We start from the raw sequence: 21321 nt of genomic DNA on the forward strand, positions 1-21321 counted from the left end.
AAGTAATTAAACTGATCCAATTCCTGGTATTTTGGTTTATAGTGTGGCAACTATTACATATCCATAGACAATAAGTTGTTTTGTAAATTTGACGTTTATCATCATAGATAATTTGGAATTTGTAAGCATTCGTTAAAATGTCATTTTCTCACCTACACTTCTCGTCGTCTTCATAATATTTGGAATAATATAATATAATAAATATTTGGATACATTATGTTCTGTAATAATTCTTGTGAATATATTGTAATCGCAATTGCCATTGAATTTGTTTATCATGGCTGAGACATCAGGGACTCAACCGGCTAACTTACAATGCAAGGATTTGCACGAATATTTGAAAACACGAACACCGCAGATGTTGGATTCTCTATACAATCACTCAACGATTTGTCTCGCCGTATATAGGTAACTACGGTTTCTGTAACGGTAACATGTATAGCTACTTAAAACATTTTATAGCAACGGGGGGCAGCAACTTTGAGTTTACACCAAGGTACACAAAATTAATAGCAACTGGCTTACTCTACTGGGTGTGGCAGCATTTTTGAAGCAGGGTCCGCTTTATAACTTTAGACCATAAAATGAAGGGACATTAGCGATATAATATAACCGCAAATATTCAATAAATATTATGTTTACGTGAGAAACTCTAATGCATATTATCAGACAAACGTAACTGTTAAAAATAGCAATATGTATTTAAGTTTATCCCATATTTTTCCACACTTGAGAACTGTACCCTGTTATACTACACCCGATAGAGAAAGCCTGTTGCCATGAATTTTGTGTTCCACGATTGGCACCCGGAAGTGAACCATCCTTGACCTTAACCAACCAGCCCCAGGATGCGGCAGTCAGGAAAGAAAATGCTACTAACTCTGTAGACAAGATAACAGACTATAGCAATATTCACGTAATAATAATGAATGCAGATATTTCCAAGACCATTGTTACAATTATTTCAGTTATCATCCACTTTCATCCTCTTTTGCGAACTCAGTTTATATGTGCATGAGAATTTATGAGGGACTTTTTATTTTTTACACACTGCGATCATTTCATACAACAATAATGTCGAGTGTATTTCATATTTATGAATACTGTGATTGTCAATGAAATTACATGTCGACAGTTGTTGAAATTTCCATTTACGAAGTTGTCTAAGGGTTTTTTTATGTTTCAGAGATCTTCCAGAATTGGGGCGTCATTATGTTATTAGACTTTTATTTGTGGAGCAACCAGTTCCGCAAGCGGTAGTCGCGTCGTGGGGCTCACAAACATTTTCTAAGTAAGTGAAACCCAATCCTCGCTAATTATGATTTGGATTTGCTTCGCGGTAAAACCGCCTACCAAGTCCAATGTTCTGGAGTCTATCTGGTTATTTCCATGCCCCACTTGATATTTGGAAAAAACAACTGCGTTTTTCTGGTCTATTGCCCCTGCCATGCATGCAATGCGGCGTCGTACGTCAGAGCGCAGCAACCCATGGATCCAAGATCCGGAATCAGCAATATTAAGATACCGCCAACTTCTGCTCCAGGCCTCTGAGCAAGGTGGTTGTGGCATAGATCACATTTGTACTACACGGTGAATGTTATTCATTTTTCGTTCTGTTGCAGAGAACACACTGAAGTTTGTGAGTGTCTCAATGAACTGTCGGTGTGGAGAGAAGCCGCAATTCCTGGAGGATTGCCCGGGTGGACTCTCTCATCCTCATTCAAGAGAAATTTAAAAGTGGCACTTCTCGGAGGGTTTGTATATTTGAGTTATTATTTAATTCGTCATAGTCTCACACGTGAAAGTGGGGCGCCTTCGTTGGGCAGGCCATGTCTCAAGGATGGAATACACCCAACCACCAAAGAGGCTTCTCTTCAACAGACCAGAAGGGAAAAGGAGGGTCGGGAGACTTAGACTGTGGTGGCTGGACTGTATAGAAAGACACACAGCATCCCTGAGACTAAGGCGGTGGAGGGAGCTTGCGGCAGACAGAGGGGAGTGGAGACGTTTCCTGGAGGCGGCCAAGACCCACATTAGGTTGTAGTGCCGATGATGATGATTTAATTCGTCAACTTGGAAAATTATTATAATAAAAATGATGCTAATTACATTTACTTAAATTTTCATGGATGTGAACTGCTTTTATAGTGGGAGAGCATGGAGCATGTCGGGAAGTCTTGAAAAAGATGGGCACTCGCGTGATGCGGCGTTCCTCGATGGCTACGCTCTGGAGCGATGGGAGTGTGTGCTGCATTACATGGTAGGGAGTCAGCAAACGGAAGGTATCAGCATCGATGCAGTTCGAATTCTACTGCACGCCGGACTCATGGTTAGGTAATTAAATGATTTGATTACATAAAAGTCATTTTCTTCAACTCAATTCTTTTCACATGTCCCAATTCAAAGTTGCTGTTCTCCAATTCGGTCAGTGTTGCCATCTTTTTTGCACACAATTTTTATAGTACATTTTACAAAAAGTGGATTGAAATCATACTTAATTTAATTATACTTATTAAAAATTATAGTACGTGCCATATTATTAGGTTTCTTTCTATAGCGACCAAGTTCTTTTTTCAAATTAAAAATTGTATCTTCAGAACCAGATTTGATACCATCCAGTTGAAAATTTTGCTACGCAGTCGTATTTCACAACTTGCACAACAGTACGGTTGGTAACACCGATATCAGCCAATGTATTTGTATCCTATCTCTTCTCCTACAGGCCACCAAGTTGATAGACCTAATATTATATGATATTAATATTATTGGTTCATGTTCGCAAGGAGAGAAAAATTCTCTGCCTATCCTGCATTACGAATGCCTGCCATATATGCCGGGTATCAAATTGGAAAGTGACCACTTTTGATAGAAATACATGGAGTGCTGTTAAAGGAAACCAGGACACACCCCAGGCTGTCGCCCTCCTGATGATAATCATAATCGTTCATAACTTAACTCATTTACAAACCATTCAGAATTCATTATTTGGCCATTCGATATAATTAGCATGTTATTTAAATGTGGTAATTAAATAATAATAAAATGCTCCACGGTCAACAAGTTAAAACTTGTATATTCTATATCGTCGGTATACTGGCAGAAAACGTTAAGTCAAAATTTAGCTGTTTTGACCTAATAATGCAACTTGATTGATTTTAACACGCTCTATCGTCTGGAAAAACAAGCTTATTCATATTCCATTTATTGTTTTCGTAATTTAAAGATGTCAATACGAATTAAGTTAATTATGCTCGCATTTCTTACTGGAAAAAAACTATAAGTACACTTAAAGTTTTATGACTGTAGAGATTTAATATTTCTATAGCTGCACAAAAACGTCAACGTGACTTATATCTTTTTGGCTGTACACATTTATGTGACTGCTAGGCTATTTGTACCAACTTAACTAAATTGCGTACGTCACCCGCGCATTCTACTCATCGATTGACAGTTGATTTTATATGCATCAGGCAGTTTTGAGCGCAAATAAGATTTTATTTTGGGAAATATTGACAGCAATGCACCAAAGATACGGAGGCTTCGAATTGCTGAAGGTAGAGCGCGTGTCATTCGTAATTATGTATTTCTAAGAAGAAATAAAGATTTGTTGGCCATGTGTCGTAGTACCTAACATTATACCTCCAGAACTACATCCGTGGTGTGAAAATTTGCCTACTTCAACTTCATTGGATAGGACGTCATTACCTGAGCCATCGGAATTTGATTCTGATGTGGAAGAGGAATAACTCTTATGTAATTTATCTCAATTTATGTAAAATTAAATGTGGCTAACATAATTAACTATTACTTATATGTTTTTTTTTATAAAATAGATCATAGGTAGGTAGGTACTTAACTCTTGTTTCAATATTTTTGGAAACAAATTAATAAACAAAATACTATGTAATTCCCATTTTTATTTTTATCCTCCCCTAAATACACGGTAATTGACATAATTAATTAGGTATTGATTGTATGAAAAAAATTATAAAGACTATTTTAATTTGAAATTAAAATACCAATGATACACAAAAAAAGTCATCAAAGTAGATATTTTTTCATACCTCTATTTCTGTGTAAATTCCTAATTTATATAAAATTGCAAGTAAAAAAATCCATTTCTATAATAATATTAGGAGTCTTGTATATTACTAGCCAACTACCTATAACATTTAGCCTATTGCCACTCCATTGACTCCAAAAGTGTACTGGTAGAAAACGATAAGTCACCATTTTATTTACAAATTCAAAAAATCAACAATAATTATTACAAAAAATACTTGCTTATACTTGAATTGAATTCTTACATGATTAATGCATTTCATAGAGCGGTTGGCTTAATAAATAATGATTTAGGTGAAAAAATAGAGAGCTCCAAACTTCTTGATTTTAGAAAAAGTCGATTTTCTCAAAACAAGGATTTTTGACTTATAGCTTTCTGCCAGTATATCGACGATATGTTTGTTCGAAGCTCTAGGTTAAGAATCACCAACGTTAAGATTATCTCACAAATAGAACAGTTTCAATTAAGTATTTTTATGCTGGAACATTAAAAATCTAACTTACATTTACATACACGGCTCACGCATAGCATCACATCTTTTCCATGTGACCGTTGGGTTGCATGAAGAATCTAATCAACATCTTATTAAATGAAGGATAATATATCATCAGTTACAACTATCTTACTACGAGTCTTAACCAGTGCAGTCTTTCAATCTTTATTGCAGAGAGGACGACGGTTCAACTGTGATAACGAGAGCTGGTTTCCAATTCCTCCTGCTCGGGACGGGCCGGCAGGTGTGGCTCTTCCTGTTGCACTATTTGCACACGGCGGGACAGAGGGGGCTCGACCCAGCCCACTGCCTCGCCTTCCTTTTCCAACTCAGCTTCAGCACCCTCGGAAAGGTCAGTCTTTGTAATCACTAGAGAAAAACATCTTCTTTTGACGGTCCCAGATAATCCTTTTTAATAAAATTTGAATCAGATTATGCTCAACAATTAATTATGAAAGTATTAGGTATATTATTTGTTTGAATGAATAATATCTACAAAACAAATTAAGAATGCAACATTCTTTATTGAAAAAATTAATTGGAATGAATGCCTCAGAAACATTCCTATTAGAAAAATTAAACATTTTTTGTAGTAAGTGAAACTTCATAGCCTACATCCAGGTGATAAGCTTTACTGATTTAGCTACCAGTACATTTCTGTATTACGATTATTCTACACTGAATTTAAAGCTAAAATTTTCATATAGCCTTCAATTTTCCATATCAATTAAATATAAAATACATTATAACTATGAATTATTCAAAACAGATAAATAAATTGTCAACTTTGAAAGATCTTTATAAATAGGCTTATCATAATTATGAAACTCTAAACCGGGACAGGAACGGGAGATAGGGCAAAGATACAAATTTAAACAACAAACATTGTTTATTATTAAAAGTATTTACAAAAGGAGAATTCAAAAGGTCTGCTGCAGCCCAAATTTAAATTTATATATTTATTGTACCAGTCGTACCTCTCGCTGGAATGAAATGTTTTCAGCACTTAATCATTTTTTTTTTAAATTTTCTCATAAAAAAGTTGCACGTAATGCTAAATAGGTTCAATTTGCAGTATAGTAGCGCCCGTACCGTACACTCCTGCATACGGCCTCGGTCATCTGACCAAATGTGTTTCATGATCGAGAAAACACGCTCCAATGCACCAGACTTTCCTGGTAGACACAACAATTTGTATTAAATAATTTTTTTCTAGATTGGGTACATCAATGTGTTCTTAACTCTTTTACTCCCAGCTGATTTAGCCTAGCATATGCGAAAACTCCCAAGCGTTTTTTGACAACAAATCGTCGATTTAGTTTTTTTTAAATAACTAATTCTACACATGTTTTAAAAATTTGAAACTTTTTTTGTGTGTTCTCAATGGTGTATAAAGCAATAATAAGTAATAATATTGATAGTTTACATCAATAAAACAAAAGAAAAAAATAATGTATCAATATTTATTTAGAAATGAACGGATAAAACTATGTTTGAACAACAAAACAAGTGTGACAAAATTTTTTTATTTATAATTGATATATCAAATTTTATAATATAATCTATCCTTATGTAGTAACAGAAAAAAAAATAAACATATTATTATTTCTCTATGAAATAGAATTTTTATAAAGTAATCAAAAAAAATCGTATAGTGTCAAGGTATTCAAGAATATTATTCAATTCACGAAATCGCAAGAGAATTCGATACAGTATCGACGACTAACTGATATGGAATGAAGTAATTTCAAAAAATAAGTCTCAAAGCACTAAATCATTTATAATATTATTTATATTCATGTATTTTTTCACCATCGTACCAAAAATACAGTGGCATCCATTGTTAGTTCAAAAATTACAAATTTCATTTTGTAATGTGATATATGAATCATAAAACAACTAAAAGAAATATCAGAATTTAAAATGTGTCATAAAAATAATGTTTTATTATTTTTATGACCCTCTTTGGTCTCAAGTTCGACAGCAGAGCAATTATGACTTGTGAGTTATTAGTAAAGGCCGGATCTTTCGAGTCTTTAACCGTCAACCCATAAAAAAACACATTAAAATGGTGGACGAATCCAATATCCTAAGGAGACTTTTGCCCAAATGATTCTTAGTATGGATTTCTACAATTAGTCAGTTGTTTTTTCTGGCAGCTCAGGTGCGATGATAATTATTGTAATTAAAATAATCGTCTTGCCAATATTATAATGCGAAGTGTGGCCACTTCAAACGAATTCAAATTCGCAAATCGCAATTAAAAAGATCGCATTACAAAATTGATGGTTTGTTTTATTGCAGGTAAGTAATGGTAAACCATTTTTATAAACTGCGTGTAGAATATGTTTTTCATAATTAAATATCGAATAGCTTTTGCGTACCTACCATTAATATAAATACAAATATTGAAAGATTTTGTCCGCTGACCCGTTTTATGTTCTAAATGTATCATATTGATACCTATTAGTATTACCAAGTGACAATACCGATATCGCAAAAGTACCTACATATCTTTTATTTTGTTAACTGTTAATTCATGGTGGAACTGCATTGTATAATTGTTTAATTTAATAAAACGCAATTTTTTGTAGTACTTGTACCACTTTTAATCAATAAATTAGGACCGGTTTCGTCCGCCTCAGAGGGAAATCAGTTCAGCCTTTATGCCTTCAGTTGAAAATGTCCCTCTGAGGCGGACGAAACCGGTCCTAATTTATTGATTAAAAATGGAATAAGTACTACAAAAAAATGCGTTTTATTAAATTAAACAACAATACCTACATATCGATAAAAAAGTCATATACTTATTTATTTATTTAGATATTTAAGTATTTTGAGGATGCTCTGCCCAATCTGGTCTATTTGATTATAAACTATTGACATTGAAGAATTTCATCAAATTGATCGTTAGAAATTTCCTCTTCAAAATACCAGTGGCGTACGGTCTATAGAATACATATGTAGATGCGAGACATCCCTGGAAATATTCGTTTGAATAATTAAAATACCTACTATTATAATATTGTGTATTGCATAAGCCGTAATTGCATTTTTCTAAAAGGTTTGCAGTATAATATTACTTCAGATTTTCACTTATTGAATAGGTTTATTATAAATATTAAGTATTACGTTAATATATTTAGATTTAGAATATTCCAGAGCTACTAATCCGCAATGCCACACACTAAACTACTCACCATGATTAAATTAGTTATAAGACCTTGAGTATATAAAATGCATGTTACAGACCTACAAACTTATCTGAAGAATGGGATGGGGGAGCCATTGTTGAAAACTACCCAATCAAGACTCGTAATTGGACAAAATCTGACATTTTTCAAATTTTGACCAATTTTCAAAATGGCGTCCTATGGTAGTTCGTAGTTCCATTTTTGGCCATTCTACAGGTAAGTTTGTAGGTGTGTAACGTTAAAAAAAAGTCCCGCCGTCCCATTTAATACTTCAGATTGTATTGCGTTAATATTTATTGTTGTTTAATTAAAAAAACGCATTTTTTTGTAGTACTTATTCCACTTTTAATCAATAAATTAGGACCGGTTTCGTTCGCATCAGAGGGATATTTTCAACTGAACAAGGGAAGATTCAGTTGAAAATGTCCCTCTGAGGCGGACGAAACCGGTCCTAATTTATTGATTAAAAATGGAATAAGTACTACAAAAAAATGCGTTTTATTAAATTAAACAACAATACCTACATATCGATAAAAAAGTCATATACTTATTTATTTATTTAGATATTTAAGTATTTTGAGGATGCTCTGCCCAATCTGGTCTATTTGATTATAAACTATTGACATTGAAGAATTTCATCAAATTGATCGTTAGAAATTTCCTCTTCAAAATACCAGTGGCGTACGGTCTATAGAATACATATGTAGATGCGAGACATCCCTGGAAATATTCGTTTGAATAATTAAAATACCTACTATTATAATATTGTGTATTGCATAAGCCGTAATTGCATTTTTCTAAAAGGTTTGCAGTATAATATTACTTCAGATTTTCACTTATTGAATAGGTTTATTATAAATATTAAGTATTACGTTAATATATTTAGATTTAGAATATTCCAGAGCTACTAATCCGCAATGCCACACACTAAACTACTCACCGTGATTAAATTAGTTATAAGACCTTGAGTATATAAAATGCATGTTACAGACCTACAAACTTATCTGAAGAATGGGATGGGGGAGCCATTGTTGAAAACTACCCAATCAAGACTCGTAATTGGACAAAATCTGACATTTTTCAAATTTTGACCAATTTTCAAAATGGCGTCCTATGGTAGTTCGTAGTTCCATTTTTGGCCATTCTACAGGTAAGTTTGTAGGTGTGTAACGTTAAAAAAAAGTCCCGCCGTCCCATTTAATACTTCAGATTGTATTGCGTTAATATTTATTGTTGTTTAATTAAAAAAACGCATTTTTTTGTAGTACTTATTCCACTTTTAATCAATAAATTAGGACCGGTTTCGTTCGCATCAGAGGGATATTTTCAACTGAACAAGGGAAGATTCAGTTGAAAATGTCCCTCTGAGGCGGACGAAACCGGTCCTAATTTATTGATTAAAAGTGGAATATGTACTACAAAAAAAATGGAGCCATTGTCGAAAACTACCCAATCAAGACTAGTAACTGGACAAAATCTGACATTCGAATGAAATTTTCAAAATGGCGTCCTATGGTAATTCGTAGTTCCATTTTGGCAATTCTACAGGTAAGTTTGTAGGTGTGTAATGTTAAAAAAAGTCCCGCCATCCCATTTAATTCATTTTACGCTAAAGGCGCGCCGATTAGGTGGCCATTCGACATAATTAGCATTATATTTAAATGTTGTTATTAAAAAGTAATTATCTGATATATGATTATATTATGTATTTGATTTAAATACTTACATATTATAAAGTGTAAAGAACTATTCATCACATAAAACGACTAGTACCTAGAATCTAGATACATATTTCATTAAAACACTTTATATGTACTTTCGTACTTTTTCCACATTTATTCCATAATGTTGATATTCAACCGATTTTATCCTAATGGACATTTTCAATTGAATAACAGTACAAAATATAGGTAGGTACATATTATTGCATAAAAAGTCAATTAAGTATAGAGGACGTGGGAGTCGATTGTTTACTTGAACTAACTTGTTGGTGATATTTGTCCTTATTTATTAAATGACTGATTTATATACATTAAGAAATAGCGTAACTTCAAAACTGTGAAAAATTTGCTGTGTTTAAAATTCCACATAGGTGTATGTATCAAAAAAGGTTCCCGACCAATGACAAAAACTTGAAGACGATTTTATTGCTTTTGTCGCATGATACGTACAAGAAGTCCACAACTTAAAAATGAATTATTTTCCATACGATAGTATGTATCATCATCAGCTGTAGTATATACCAATATTGTATAAAAATTTATGTTTACATTTTAGATATAATAGTGCAACCATCTATAATACCGTGGATTTACAAGAATAAAATTACAAAGCAAAGGATAATCTTTGCAATGTGCTTTTAAAACAATATGAACGGCAGGTTTACATAGGTCGTAAGTGCATTTGCTAGTCACGCAGCCTTCGCTATCGAGGCTTGATAATTATATATTATATACTTAAACAATATTATATATGTGACATATTATAATATTTAGGAATATTATATTTCATCCATTGTTGTTATTTTTAAGTTAATAAGTCAAAAGAATAATATCAACTAAGATTTAATAACAATAAACAAAAATGCAAAATGTACAAAGTGTTTAAAAGTACCTTATATACCTTCTAGAGGAAAGTGGTATAATGGTCTCTATATCTAACGGGTACGAGTGGCAAAAATATTAATCAATAAATTCTAATTGATTTATGTTTTGTACTAGGTATTCTATTAGTCATTATTTACGACCGGGTTATGCCTTCTGGCTTCTTCGTGCACTATGCGCATCACCGATCGTAAATGCACATTGACATAATAAAAGATTGTTAAAACCTTCTTACCTATTAGTAAAGGATCAAGTAAAAAACAAATTTTGATTATCTGAAGTGTTTGTGAAAACCCGTAATGAATATATTACATATTATTAATACATTCAATAGGTAAGCCCGTTAAAACGTCATTTCCCGTAAACAATGGAACCAGCTAATGTGAAATATCACGAAATATACCTACTCACTAAATAAAAACAAATAAACAATTTTAAGCTATAATCCATAATCGTCAAAACTGAAGTGATCTCGGATTTTAAGAAAATACGTAGATCAGTTAACAAACGCGCAGGTTAAGTTTTTTTTGTTTTTTCTACCATATTACTATAACATCAAATTATAGTTTCATGTGTGAACTCCCAGATTGGATAAAGCAATGGACTATTAGAACCAAGGTCAACTTGTTAAGGCAAATGGTAGGCACTGCAACTGTGTTATACCTATTTATATCTAATATTTTCTTGATAAAATAATTTATTATCAATGGTATTAGGTACTATATATACACAATGTATCAATGTCGACTAATTATGATTGTATCATTTTGATAACTTCCGAAATAAATAATTATATCGGGTTTATATATTTCATTGAAATAATACTATGATATATAATTTATAGTATTAGGGAGTAGCAATTAACAGAAAACGCATGTACTTACATATTTTGCATGATGAATATAAAGTGTTTGAAAATGGCCTATCAAAATGTCAAAAAAAACATTACAACATCAGTACCTACCTATATATTAAAATTGAATATCTCAATATGTCCAACCACTTGCTTGAAACACAAAAGTACGATTTGAAGTATCTTTCGTACGAAACTTTTTCTAAAGGGTTTCATTAACCACGTAGGTCCGATATTCCCCATTTTACCTATCCATAAATCCATATAATATAATAATATGTTTTCATATTATATATTTTCGTAGTATCAACATAATATACGAAATCATTCAGATTTGGTACGATTTTAATAATACACTAGCTGTCAGGTCCTTCTCATTATGGGAGCAAGTGTGATTTGTTATTTGATAGTGAAAATAAAAGTAGTTTAGTAGAAATTTTAAACTTTGATTTCAATAATAGGTATATAAAAAGTGGAATATTATTAAATATTATAGATATTACTATTAACAACTAATTCTTCCACTCTATACGTAAGCGCTTCATTAATTTCTCTAAATAGTATAGTATATCTACTAATGGCAGCGTTTCTATATAATTAAGTATCGATAAAGTCTCTTGCACATATTATCAATATCATTTATTTCATATTTCATTGTACCTACTACATCGTACAACTTATTTTTCTGAAAAACATAGGTTCCATAAATTATTAACGCATTTTTTAATTAAAAAATGTTGTAATATTCGAGTCCGTCCCAAAAAAAAAAGGACTCCAGATGTCCGGTGTCTAGTTATTAGGGTATGGCATAATTATAAACAATGCCGACACTAAAATAAATGTTAGTCACCACCCAACACACAGTGAATATAATGCTTCGTCTACATGAACGAAATATGACGGGAAAAAATTTGGAATAAATCGTAAATTTGGTTCCAAACTTTCGGCCGATGGATCGGCCCAGATGGAGTTTTCGCATAGGTATGGTGGGCCGAAATATCGGCCCCGTGGGAGGGAGTAAAAGGGTTAATATTATTATTCTTGTTAGAATGGCTGCTCAACATTGACAACTATACATTATGCTCTAGGACTAGTTTACTGAAAATTTAAATTTATAATTCTGTGGCTTCAGGGTAAAAGTTCTTAAGTCATATTTGGTCAAAATGAGATAATGGCACTTGAAAAATATATCACATTTCAAAGTGTCATAACTTGACTATGTAAAAGTATTTATTGTTTGTTTCTGTTTCAATCCTTTAATTTACATTATGGTAACTATTTTGTAGTATTTTAAATATATATTTTTCCATATTATTATTTTTATATGACTTAGGCAATTTTACCCCAGCAAGGTTTTATGACTTAGGCTATTTTACCCACGTAAATACAGCATAATATAGAGAATAAGATTTAATAATACACATTTTATTTGGGTACTTTTTTTTATTTAAAAACAATAAACGTATGGCAATAATAAGAATACAGTATTTTATTAATGTTATTGTTATCATATAGTAAAAATGTATATTTTAGAATTTTATTAGACGAATAAAAAACATAAACAAATTTAATATTCAGGCTTCGCAAGCCTATTTATTATTAATCTTCACAAAATTCCGATTCTCCTTTTTCTTGCAATGAAGTTGATGGAAGATTTTTATAATATTCATGAAATATTGGATCAATCAGATGCAGTATACTGACCAAATCCTTTTTTTTCTCTTTCGAAATCGGAAGTATAGCGGAGTATTGTTTTTTGGGTATTAGTACAGGATCGTTTCGCATTCTTCGCAGAAATGAGATTGACTTGAATGGAGCATCGATATCCAACGAAGTTTTGTAGTACAACGTACCGATTTTATCTTTGATGAATCTCATCCATTGGATATCGTGCCATAAAAATTTATCGTTATTTGCATCTCTTTTTTTGAGATGGAGTTCGTTGTCGTAAAAAGACTTGAAGTTAAAAAAGTCGTCTTGGTTCATTTCTGTGACTTTGAACTTTCCAGGTTTTCCGGTAGAACGTATAAGTTGTGCCCAGTCCCTGGGATGGTGTATCATCATACCTGTTTTCTTCTTTTCTTTCTCTATCATAGCGTGAGCAGTATCACATTCCATGCGCGAATGGCCACTTATCATAAATTTGTGGTCAATTATTTGGACTGCAGGACTAGCTTGCAATGTGGAAAAACACATTGCCGCAATATGAGAGTTCCTGTTTTGGCCTGTGAATGTATCTGAGTACATGGTTACATGTATAACTTCTCTCGGCAATGTACTGAAATATTTATATAGGCACGATCCTATTTGATTGGCACCGCGTCCCGCTACAGTTTCGTTCCATAAATAATTATGCGCTATGCCTTGCTCATTGACAACAGTCAAATTGTATACTGCCAGTTGTCTTTTATAGAACATTATTGAGGTCTGAATGTATGGCGTTTGCAAAACCTGTTGCAAATCAAATGTAACCATTGACTTTGCATCGTCAATCTTTGCTTCAGCCTTATCTTTAGATTTGGCCAAAAAATGTTTATCTGCAGTTTCTTTATGGGTATTCCAATCAATTTCCAGCAGTGACTTTTGTATGACGTCATTTGACAGCTTCATTTGTAATTTAAATGTATCACATGTATTACAGGAGTCATTGTGTGGTAATTTGAAAGATATTTTCATTGTCTTGAAAATGTTCCTGTAAATACTATATGACACAACTGCCTCGGTAGTATTCTGTTCTTTATACATATTATACATTTTGATCAAATTTAAATCTGCAGGCAAATACTGTTTCTGAGTGTGTCGGCGACTGTAATGACTTTCATAACGAGGAAAAGAGTTAATGTTTTGTGTAACTTTTTCTGTACTCTCGGCAGTAGTTTTATTGATGGGTGGATGCTTTCCTCTTTGATCCGGTTTAAATATATTTCCAGTATGAGACATTCGTTTAGAAAGTAAATTTTTAATAAATCCATCAGATACATCAAAAGTTTTTTGAAAGCAAGATTTACAAATCGGTTGTAGTTCCCCATCTATTTTCAAATTGTACTTGTGTGATGACGGACGATGTCTTTCAGGTCCTAAACTATTTTTTCGCAGTCTTTGAGTAACTTTAGGATGTGTAGATATAAGACCATTTAAATAGTCGATTCTTCTATCCCTGTTATTCATTCCCCAAAATGACTCAAATAGTGTCTTCCTCAGCTCATATCCAAATTTATTTTGACATTTCATGCGACACTCCGTAAGTTGTTCTCTACAATATTTTTCTGGGATTTCTTTACCAGTCTCCGTCACATAACATTTTCCGGAATTCCTCTTATTTTTCCTGTCTTTTCTTATTGCCCTAGACCTTTTAGATTCGACATAAGGTATACAATCAGCTTGATTTTCTTCAGTTAGTATATCACGAGTTGCTGCATTTTCGGTCGCAATAGCATTACTGTTATTATCATCCCAAGAGTCGGTTGAAATTTCTTCGCGTATGTGTGAAACGGGTAGAAAATCTGGATCCAAAATGTCATCATCACTGTTATCAAATGGATCTTTTGATACATTACAAAAAGGTGAAGAAATATCGGCAACTTCTGAAAATTACAAACAATGCTAAAATATACATAATGTCCGAACATCTATTGCTTAAACAATGTGGTATAAGAAGTCCCTCTCACCATAATTATGAAGGTCCTGAAATGATGCAGCATCCTCATATAGTTCTTCAATCACTACATCCTTGTCAATGAGTACGTTTTCAACTTCTATTGTATTTTGAGATTCTTCTAAAAATATTTAAAACATTTAATTAAAAACACAAGAAAGAATAAAAAAAGATATACATAATATCTGAACATCTATTGCTTAAACCTTAAACAATGTGTTATAAGAAGTCCCTCTCACCATAATTATGACGATCCTGAAATGATGCAGCATGCTCATACAGTTCTTCAATCACAACATCCTTGCCAGTGTGTACATTTTCAACTTCTATTGTATTTTGAGATTCTTCTAAAAATATTTAATACATTTAATTAAAAACACAAGAAACAATAAAAAAAATATACATAATGTCCGAATATCTATGCTTAAACAATGTATTATAAGAAGTCCCTCTCACCATAATCATGAAGGTCCTGAGATGATCCAGCATGCTTATATAGTTCTTCAATCACAACATCATTGTCAATGAGTATGTTTTTAACTTCTATTGTATTTTGAGATTCTTCTAAAAATATGTAATACTTTCATGTAATTTAAAACATAAGAAACAATAAAAAAATATATATAAAAGATCTTTTCATAATAATTTTATTTTGATCATTAAAATTTAGAAAAGACCACGATTATACAATCAAACTGTCATATTACAAAAACATGACATAACCTAAAATAATATGAAAAGTACAGATTAAAAAGCTTACCTTCGCGATTATCTTGGTTACGTAACATTGACATTATTCTTTGTGATCTTGATGAATACATTTTGACTTTATTGGAAACTTTAAAATAACGTAAATGTATTTAATAACATTACAACTGACAGCCGCGTTGCTAACTAGAATAATTGGTAATGAATGACTTAAGCATAGACAAAATAACCCGCCAAAATTGAAAGGCGTTTGGTGTTTGTGGGTAAAACATCTTACTTCGACTTAAAAATTTTGAACCATTATGTTGTGTATCCACTCGTGCGAGTAAAAGTACCTAAGTTCACTAAAGAACTTTTACCCAGATCATGATAAAATTTATAGGTGCTTAAGTACAATTAAGTAATTTTACTCAAAACTGATCATCATATTTTTAACATATGGTCTTATGTTCACCGGCTATATCTTTTTTTTTTTAGTTTTGAATGACATAAGCCGTTTTTCCCACACATAGAGTGGATTGTTTGTGATACGATGACGCTAATATCTCAATTTCAACAAAATATGACTTAAGAACTTTTACCCTGAAGCCACAGAATTATTATATGGTTATTTATATCATTACCAACTTTTACTCAACCTAACAAAGGGACCTAACGGGAAAATATGAAGGTTGCAATTTGAGATTTTTTGTTGATAAATTACATTTTAAAGTGTTTTTACTAATAAATACGTATCCAAAAACATTAAAAAGAAAAATATTTTTTATTTATAGTCAAAGATAAACTTGCAATGTTTTTAGATACATATTTATTAATAAAAATAATATATATATATAAATATATATATATATATATATATATATAAAAAATTTATAAATATATAAATGTCTCAAATTACAAGCTTCATATTTTTCTGCTAGGTGCCTCTAGAGCAGTGGTTCTCATGCGGCCATCAAAGGATTTTGCTGCGGCTACCAACATCATTTTCAGTATTTAATTTATGGCATTCTAATAAGAATAAGTGTATGTTTTTCTCTCTGAACTTAGGTCCTCGAAATTGGCCTCTTAAAGTTTGGTGTATATCTTAAGGACTTACATGCCTAAATATGGTCTGTATCTTGCTCTTATTTGCATTACACTCTCCATTAATCGTTGTATTGTGGGTAAAGATGCCTCCCAGTTTGGAAAATTTGTATTTTCTGATTTTCTGATGTCGCTATAGGATTGGTTTGTCGAATGTCCGTTTTTGTCGAAATCGACCTTTGAATGCAGAATGATTTTTTGTATCTAAATGGGCCAGAACCATCCTTTTCTTTAAATTGCTTTGTCATGAAAACAGCATTCATATGCTGTAAAAACAACAATTTAAATATAGGATAATCAAATTTGTTTTTCGTCTCTTGAACATTTGACATTTGGTCTATTCGACAAACCAATCCTACAGCGACGATATTATGTAGTACCTATATGCCGTAATGAACGATTTACAAAAGTATTTTTCTTCTGTAATAACTTTGAATGAATTTTGCAGGACTACAGCACGGACGGAATGAGCAGCAACATGCTGATTTTCCTGCAGCATCTGCGAGAGTTTGGGCTGGTGTATCAAAGGAAGCGGAAAGCAGGCCGTTTCTACCCCACACGGCTGGCCCTGAATATCGCATGCGCCAGAGGAACCCCCACTGCGCCCCTCACCGCCACGTCGTCGACTCCCTCACCGGCCGGATACATTGTCGTGGAGACAAACTACCGAGTGTACGCCTACACGGCCAGCGGATTGCAAGTGGCTCTGCTCGGCCTTTTCACCGAACTTCTGTACCGGTTTCCTAACTTAGTGGTCGGCGTATTGACGAGGGAGTCGGTCCGACAAGCATTACGCGGCGGCATCACCGCTCGACAAATCATCGAGTACTTAGAACAGCACTCGCATCCGAGGACTCTCTCCTCCGAGTGCTACGCCCAGACGCCTTCCCCCATTCCTCCTACGGTGGTGGATCAAATAAAGCTGTGGGAAAACGAACGGAATCGATTCACATACACTGAGGGTGTTGTGTACAATCAGTTCTTATCGCAGGCCGACTACGTTGTCCTGAAGGAGCACGCCCGCCGTCTCGGCGTACTTGTCTGGGAGAACAGCCGCACCAGGACCGCGGTGGTCACCAAATCCGGTCACGACGACGTTAAGAAATTCTGGAAGCGATACTCAAAGACTTCGTGATGTAATGCTGTCACATCTTCAATAGATGCAATGTTTTTAGGTCGGATTTCAACTCTCGTGAGCTGATAAATAAACACAATCCATAGATTGATGATACGACGGGCTTCATTGTTCTGAGTGATGAAGATATAACTATATAATATTATATTGACTTATGGCCTGGTGCCCAGTTAGTGATATTTTAAGTGATTTTAAGAAATTATTATCTGTTAATTGATGTATACCCGATCCTCTTTTTGCACGGGGGATACTTTCCAAAGACTACCGTGCAAAACAAAACCGTGTAAAAAAAGATAAGGCGCCCTTACAAAAATGGTAGATAGGTTCCATTACTTAATCTATTCAAAATATGAAATTCTTGAACTCAAAAATAAATCGAATTTATTTATTATTTATAAGTACATACTTATATAAAAATATTTATAAGTACAAAAAATACATAGTTTTCGATTTAAATTAGATTTAGCAGAGAGAAATATATTCATTCAGTGTCGCTACTTGACAATAAATGTGCCCATTTACTGCTGTTTTGCGCTGGCAAAAAATCACTCTCATCGCTGGAAACATTTAATGACGCTGATGCCGAAGCACACGTATCAAACCTGAAGTGACTGACTAGTGACGCCATGTATGTACGTATGTATATCTGGGAGGCATCCGGTGACAACATAATATGTATGCACCAGTGGCGTGCGGTCCATTGCAACGCAATTTTTTGATAAATATGTACATACATACATACTTTTATTCTTTTCAGTTTTTTTAAACTGTGTTAAAGCAAAAAAAGAAGTGTAAATAAAAAATAATCGCTACTTTTTAAACTGTTATTTCAAATCCGTGCAAAAAGAGGATCGGGTGTATCTCCGTAATTATCATATTGACAATTTCACTGGTGCAATCCACCGCACTTTGCCACCTCTATTCTTGGGTTACATGTAAATTATACATATTACATTTCGCCGTAACACAATTCACCGTGAGCTTGTCATATAAAGGCCGTATAGGTTCGAGATCAAAAGAAGACACATTATTCACAGAGCATTCATTGCACAATAATGTTCCTATTTTATTAGATTCAACAAGAACATTAATTTGATATTGATCAGTGTCAATGCTGTCATTACTTTGGTAGGTACTTACGAGTACCTGCTTGTTAATTTACTTTTGAATTTTATATAAATATATACAATGATTGTATTTCTAATTTACTTACCTACCTAGTTTCTTCTCTGTTGTATTCCAGTAGTTTTTATTACATGTTTTTATGATTTATTTAGCTATTAGCTCACAGTGATACAGTCAACTAACTGCATATGTAAAAATTTCCAGACACGTTATTTTGGAGCGCAGCGAAATGCGAAAAGAAATTGATATAGATGTTAATCAGTGGCATACGGTGACTTTTTTGGTGGAAATGAAATGCTGTCAAACAAAATCCATATACTCATAAAATATACACATAACTTAAATACTGTCCACTTGGGCAACAAAGGATTTGTAACTAATTGCATCTTTTTCTTTCATACCACCCAATTGCATAATACATACTAACACCCCCCCCCCCCTGTATAAGGTCGGAACTGTAAAATGGTAACTTTTCAGTAAGTAGTATGATTTCAATAAATTTTAATGACACCACACCATTAATTTAAATGATGGAATTGTAAATTTTTAGTTATGCCTATAAAATATTGATTGAATGTTTGTTTTTTTTTTCGATATCATTTGACTATCTTGAAAATTATTTAATAAAGGCAATCAAGTCAAAATATCCAAAAACGCAGTTACGAACGACCTTTTGCATAGGTGTTGATCGATATATATTATTTAATCAAATATTTTTGGGCATGCTCCATATCCACAGTATCTTACGGACTGCACGGCACTGATGTTTATATTTCTAATTTATGTAATATATCAAATGTAATCTTATGAATTACTGTAAAGAATAATATGTTCTGAAACTACTTAACATTGTTTTGTATAAAGGTTATCGAGGCTCAGTAAGTGGCCATCGACAAAAACTAAACCATGTTATACCAACATGGCAGGATCAAAGATGGCCGTAAAAACTTTTCATTTTCTGTTTTGCATAATGCAGTTTTATGACAAATGAAAAATTAAAACTTTAGGGTCTTCCAAATCGGTTTTGTGTATGTATCTATATGTATTCATTCTCATGAAGCTCAAATAATAACTAGCATAAATGAATAAATTGTTTGTTTCTGTAATAAATGGGATGTTTTCGATAACCATTTTTTATTGGCAGGGTGAGATTCTAACTGTACCTCTATTTATAATAAGTACACCCACTATATACATAAAAACCATTTTTCAATGAGTTAAAAAAAAATGTAAGTTTTGTATAGTAATTATTTTATTTAATAATACTTCGTAAAAAAATATATGCAGGAACAATATTGAAAGCACATATAAATAATGAACTACATGCACCAGCGTTGCCAGATAATTATTTTACCAAATCGGGATTTTTACAATGTGAAATTAATAAAATCGGGATTTAGGAACAAAAAGCGGGACAACCTAAAAAAAGACACGCATAGTTCAATATTTCTTGTTTAGTTCTATAACATCTATCATAGATGACAACACAAACCACAAAACTCTCCTATTACTTATCAAAATAATATTAAACAATATTTTTTCTTTCACTCATCTTGGCTGAAGAGTTTCTTTCTGCTGCTTAATGTATTGGTAAAATTCAGCATATTGAAATGAGGTACTCCGATTATATCAACTCAATAGAACATTTGTTTTTTACATCTGGTCATTTTAAATTCATCCGAGAAATTATCCGTTCGGCATAGCAATTAGATGTTGGTATTTTAATAAATGAAATTAGCCAAGTATCCGAAGCGTTTTATTTGTTGAATAATCGTGGATTTAGAGTCTGTATTCTATAAACTGGCGTACACGTCACACGGAAAGTATCGTGCCATCGCGTTCAACTGTTGCAAGTTTTCAATGGGAAGGAACGAGTTGATGCTTCAGCGGGCGGGGAAACCAACACGCCAGCATATAGAAGACAGGCTCTAGTTGTCCCTCGCGTGACAATCTATTTTAAACCGGGACGTCTGACAATACTGACACGCACACAACATTATATACCAATAAAAGTATAAAATAATAAAATTGAGGTTTCCATTTCCAAAAACTTGAAACTCCACACAAAAATCAAATAAAAATGCAACTTAAAAAACCTATCAAATGCCTATGAAAAAAATTGTTATCTTAACCTGTTCTATGCCTTCAGCGAGTTTTCTCGCTCTATGAGGCTGTGATCGACAGGCCGCACATAAAAGTTTCGTGAATTATCTCATCCGACTTTAAACTTAAATTACCACCCCGTCTACTATTACTATTTGCATAATCTAAAAATTTAAACACACTGACATGTTTGAATAATTATGAAATGCTAAACCACAAATTATCGGTATATATTACAGTAATATTGTAGTAAGAGTTTCGCTCTACATTCAGCGTGCGGGTTAAAAATCGGCAGCCTGTCAGATA

The 21321-nt window shown here is 33.0% G+C and overlaps 2 protein-coding genes across 2 annotated transcripts; one reads left to right on the forward strand and one right to left on the reverse strand.

The window, feature by feature from the left end:
- The first annotated feature begins 127 nt into the window (after positions 1-127).
- mrn (general transcription factor IIH subunit 4 marionette) lies at positions 128-18072 on the forward strand. The gene is made up of 6 exons (XM_085943507.1): positions 128-408; positions 1187-1291; positions 1623-1754; positions 2149-2334; positions 4731-4908; positions 17101-18072. Exons 1-6 carry the CDS (start codon positions 278-280, stop codon positions 17785-17787), a joined length of 1419 nt encoding a protein of 472 aa, XP_085799633.1. The 5' UTR covers positions 128-277; the 3' UTR covers positions 17788-18072.
- On the reverse strand, positions 14599-15781 carry LOC147074512 (uncharacterized). Its single transcript, XM_085943509.1, has 4 exons — positions 15622-15781; positions 15318-15425; positions 15101-15208; positions 14599-14982 (listed from the first exon to the last, which is right to left on the reverse strand). Exons 1-4 carry the CDS (start codon positions 15680-15682, stop codon positions 14843-14845), a joined length of 417 nt encoding a protein of 138 aa, XP_085799635.1. The 5' UTR covers positions 15683-15781; the 3' UTR covers positions 14599-14842.
- Positions 18073-21321: the final 3249 nt, after the last annotated feature.

The sequence above is a fragment of the Rhyacophila brunnea genome, unplaced genomic scaffold (genome assembly GCF_057557595.1).
Source record: "Rhyacophila brunnea isolate RB1 unplaced genomic scaffold, BYU_Rbru_1.0 scaffold_16, whole genome shotgun sequence".
NCBI lineage: Eukaryota > Metazoa > Arthropoda > Insecta > Trichoptera > Rhyacophilidae > Rhyacophila > Rhyacophila brunnea.

Coding starts and splice junctions, on each gene's coding strand:
- LOC147074512 (XM_085943509.1), bottom strand. CDS start 15,682: ATGTATTCATCAAGATCACAAAGAATAATGTCAATGTTACGTAACCAA. Junction 15,426..15,621: donor TAACCAAGATAATCGCGAAG/GTAAGCTTTTTA, acceptor ACATATTTTTAG/AAGAATCTCAAAATACAATA. Junction 14,983..15,100: donor TCAGGATCGTCATAATTATG/GTGAGAGGGACT, acceptor AAATATTTTTAG/AAGAATCTCAAAATACAATA.
- mrn (XM_085943507.1), top strand. CDS start 278: ATGGCTGAGACATCAGGGACTCAACCGGCTAACTTACAATGCAAGGAT. Junction 409..1,186: donor ATTTGTCTCGCCGTATATAG/GTAACTACGGTT, acceptor TTTATGTTTCAG/AGATCTTCCAGAATTGGGGC. Junction 4,909..17,100: donor GCTTCAGCACCCTCGGAAAG/GTCAGTCTTTGT, acceptor TGAATTTTGCAG/GACTACAGCACGGACGGAAT.